The sequence below is a fragment of the Callospermophilus lateralis genome, chromosome 1, assembly GCF_048772815.1.
Source record: "Callospermophilus lateralis isolate mCalLat2 chromosome 1, mCalLat2.hap1, whole genome shotgun sequence".
NCBI lineage: Eukaryota > Metazoa > Chordata > Mammalia > Rodentia > Sciuridae > Callospermophilus > Callospermophilus lateralis.
The window spans coordinates 113,472,597-113,476,763 of record NC_135305.1 but is presented as its reverse complement, the minus strand read 5'-3'; the positions used below and the strand labels follow the sequence as shown (position 1 = coordinate 113,476,763).

At 45.2% G+C, this 4,167-nt stretch overlaps 1 protein-coding gene across 1 annotated transcript; it reads right to left on the bottom strand.

Annotated features, from left to right (window-relative positions):
* Positions 1–2,390: 2,390 nt before the first annotated feature.
* LOC143397934 (testis-expressed protein 38-like) lies at positions 2,391–3,530 on the bottom strand. The gene is made up of 2 exons (XM_077110073.1): positions 3,494–3,530; positions 2,391–2,965 (listed from the first exon to the last, which is right to left on the bottom strand). The coding sequence occupies exons 1-2, from the start codon at positions 3,528–3,530 to the stop codon at positions 2,391–2,393; spliced, it is 612 nt and encodes a 203-aa protein (XP_076966188.1).
* Positions 3,531–4,167: the final 637 nt, after the last annotated feature.

Sequence of the window (4,167 nt, the reverse complement as noted above, 5' to 3'; positions counted from 1 at the left end):
CATTTGCAATCCTTTAGCTATTCTGAGTGGCAGCTCCTACTGCTTCATTCTTTAGTTTCCCAAAGCATTGCTTTCTCATTATATATATATAAAATCTGGCATCATAATGTTTACTTAAAGAGCCTCTCCATTATTCAGAGAGGCAACAGGTCATGTAGAATTCCCAGAGGAATAAAGTGCCTGGCTTCATGATGCTGTAATGTACCTGGCACCCAGGAATGGGTGTGAGGCAACAAAGCTGAGGAGTGGACACCCTTCCTCTGCTGCTGGCTGTGTTGCATTCTACTGCAGTTTCCTTTCTTTGCATTGCTGCACATAACCCTCCACCCCCCTGTGCTGGCCCTGCTGGTCACAGTGGAGAATTTTGAATCCCATGGGATGAGTGGCCTGTCAAGTAGTTTTTATTGACAGCTTTTTGTTTGCTGTGCATCTCATTGGCTTGTTTACCAACACCAACTAGATTTTGTTTCTTTCATATCCAAACTGGAACACATTTGGATATCCTGAGATTTTACAGAGCGTGTTTTTTTATTATATGAACCTAACCTAACTAGTATTCCCATATGAAGTAATGCAAATCTACTTTTGTTCTAGTGGAGCTATTTTGGTCACATATAAGCAATTTTGGTTCAGTTTAGGGTGTGAATTCAAGGTTTTTATAACTCAGTTTGAGCTTCATTTCATATCAGTGATAGCCATTTTAATTTATCTGAATAAAACATTTTTATTGTCACTATGTGTTACAAAGCCTCCCCCCACTCGCTTGATTTTTAAGAAAAAGAAAATCTTCTTTGATTTATGTTTATGGCTTCTCTCCTCCTTTGAAAGCAGGGGCTAACTGATCATTGGCACAAATTAATGTTCTAGAATCTACCTTCAGAATTAGAGTCTTGAGTGTGAAGCAGTGAAAACTGTATGTCAGGGGCTTTAGGTCTCTGCAGAGTTGAAGGGGGCAAGGTGACGAGGGGGCAAGGTGAGGGAGAAGTGAACCTCTGCCCCTGTTCTTCCAGAGAAGATCTGCTTAGTCCTGTTTTTATTTTGAGATACAATATAAGATCATGTTTACACAAGGAAGAAATGGTTCCACTTAACTTTAAAAAATAAAAATGGCTTAAAATATATTGCTAGAGGTCATATAGATAGGAATCAGGCTTTCTTTGCAGTTGCTGGATCTAAGCCCTTCAGCCCACACACGGGGGGGGAGAAAAAAAATTGGCTACATGTTTACTAACTTCTGAGAATCACAACCACACACACCACACACCACAAAATAGGCAAAACAGGCACTTCTCTCAGGGCCATGTACATTTACAGTTTTGATGAAATATGGCAAGTGGTTTTGCTCATTTTTAGAGTAAATGGGAAAAATTTTTGGGACAGAATCAGGTTTTCTTATCTTTAAACTGGGGCAAATATCTCATAATTATCTTTGTGTCTCCTTTTTAACTTATCCAGAAAGTATAAAAATTATTAATATTCCCATGTAGAAGAATGACAGGGGACTCAACTTTTGTGTAGCCATGGATATCTTAGGATACACTTTTTGGATGTGTTACTCCATATAATATTAGGTGGTTACCACCAGCCCTTCCAGTAAGCAAATCTGCAGGCCAAGCTGATGACCCTGTACACACAGTGAAGCATTCATTCACCAAGGATGTTTTAAGAAGACGTGATTAGGGAAGGGATACCATGGGGTGGAAGAGCAGGAACTGTAATGCCAGACAGATGTACATGGGAGAAGAGGCTCAGAGAAAATAACAAAAAAGAAACCTTGGAACCTGTCTCCTCATCAGTAAAAGAAAAATCATAATAACCATTTTGCAGTGTTGTTCTGTTAGAAATCATGTAGAGAAAAACCAGCTAAGAATCGATACATCATAGGTATCACCCAGTCAGCACATAGTGTGGTGTGGTTCACTGACCTCACGATGACTTGCTTGGCCAGTGGCGTAGCCACTGTTGACTGCTGTAGCCGTGTGCCATTGGCAACTGTTACTCTTGTGGCAATTTTACTTCCCATCCTGCAGAAGAGCAGTGCCTTTGCGGACCTAGCCCGGGGTCTTGAACACATTGAATACTTGGAGGGAATTGAGCTCATCCACAACTATTGGCTCAATGTGTCTCTTCAGAGCCAGCCTCCAGTTCTCATTGTATTGGTGAGACTTGTGCCACCATCACACTGGGGAAGGATGTTGCCTTCTTACTGGCAAATGAGACGCAATGACTCTGATTTTTCAAAAAAACTTTACTATGTAACGTCTATAAGGTTATATGACCTGTGTATCAGGATCACAGTCTTTGACTCCTTTTTCTAATACCTGGCCCCTGAAACTCTCCCTTTCAGTGAGAGGAGGCTTCAACCCTGTAGTAAAAGTCTACACATTGGGTCAGTTCAGCCCTTGTGGCAGTGCAGAAAGGGAATAGAAGTGGACCTCCCTTTCAGGAGCCTTGAAAAAGGGGTAGGAGGCCGAGTGGGATAGCATGCGAGGAAAGTTCAGGGTGTGGAGGGGAGGGGCAGAGGGGATCTCTGGAAAGATAATCGGGAAGGGCGATGGGGTCTGGCGCTCTGGCATCCCCTTAGGTGAGGGCTGCTGTGGGACCACCAGAGCAGGTTGGAGGGTAACAGGGGCTTCTGCCTCAGGGCTGCTGCCTCTGAAGGCATGATGCCTGTCTTCAGGGGGGTGTGGCTCCGATGGAAGATCCGGAATTTCGAGTTCAATATCAGCATAGGCAAGAGCCCGGGGAGGATCTATTCTGATGGTGGCCGTCATGCCATATCTGCGTCGTTTGTTGACCCAGTACAGCAGTGGGCTGTAACTAAATGTGGCAGCTTTCATCACCTCCACCCACTGCTGGGCACGCTGTCTCCTCCGCAGGTTCTTCCTCCAGTGGAGTACCAGCATGCAGCCACCAGTTATCACGGTGCAGAGCCCCAACAATCCGAAGTACCATGGGACCCACGCTGAGGCAGTAAAAAAACAACAACAAAAACAAAAAAAAAAAAAAAGGCAAGCTGACTGAGAGCTCTAGCTTGGGACCTGAACTGTGTCTCATTCCTCTCCTGGATTTGTCTCATTCATCCTCTCATTCCTTCCCACCCTTCTCAAAGACATGCCTAATAATTTCCTGATTCAGTCAAAGGTATATTTAAAGGGCACATAAGAGACCCCTTTAGCCTTTTTTAGATAAGGAACACTAGGTGTAGAGGGGCCAGACCTGCCCAGACTCAAGTCAGGCCTTCTGGCTCCCAGTCCAAAACCCATGCAGTCATTCACACCAAGAAGCCTCACTAAGGACAAGGACATCAATTGTATCTCTTCTGCTTGGGCAGAGCATGGTCTCTGCCTTTGAGGAGTCCTTAGTTTCCTAGAGGAGTCTGTCTCTTAACTAAATAGCACTCCATTCAGGCAGCACCCCCCTCCCCCCCATCCATGCAAAGGGTCTTCCCTGAAAGTTTGTCACTCACACTCAAAGGACTGGGTGTACTTACGACCAGGGAGGCCCATGTCCTCCTTTTGCGAATCCATAAGGTTCACTCTGGTTACCAGGCCTATGGCTCTGCAAAGAGTGAACTGACCCACTACTCTGCCCACCAATGGGAGTCCCCAGAAGGCCCAGTCCCATTGTTCTCTAAAGATGAGATCACTGGGTTCTGAGCATCAGGAATTCTTGGGCTGGTGCTTGTAGAGTGGTTGGCAGTTGATGGAATAAGGGACTCCATCTTATGACATCTCATGAGCATGTTGTCTTCCATGAAAGACTGGTCCACCATAGAATTGTCTGTTCCTAACTTTGTGTGGTGAACTCACAGGCAGCTCCCAGCAAAGGGTCCTTACACCCTCAGGAGCTTCTACTTGTGTTTTCAGTTGTTAGGGAGCCATTTTCCAGTGGGGAGTGAAGCAGGGAGGACAGTGAACATTGGACATCCCAACCCTCAAGAAGTGTCTTACCCAGCTGTCAGGGAACAAAATGGCTTAGAAGAACCATGTGGTCCAAACCTCCTCCTTTGGCTCCTACCATCTCTGTTTTGTTTCTTCAACAAGTGTTTTTTGGGCATCATCAGGTCTTGTATGTGATCTGCTTCTCTTTCCAGCTCCGTCTCCCTCCCCACCTGTCATATACCTTTCAGCCCTGGGCATGCCAGATTCCCACAGACCCTGTTTA

Excerpts from the sequence above, each read along its gene's own strand:
- LOC143397934 (XM_077110073.1), bottom strand. The coding sequence starts at position 3,530 with ATGGATTCGCAAAAGGAGGACATGGGCCTCCCTGGTC. Across the intron at positions 2,966-3,493 it reads GGACATGGGCCTCCCTGGTC|CGTGGGTCCCATGGTACTTC; the intron begins GTAAGTACACCC and ends TTACTGCCTCAG.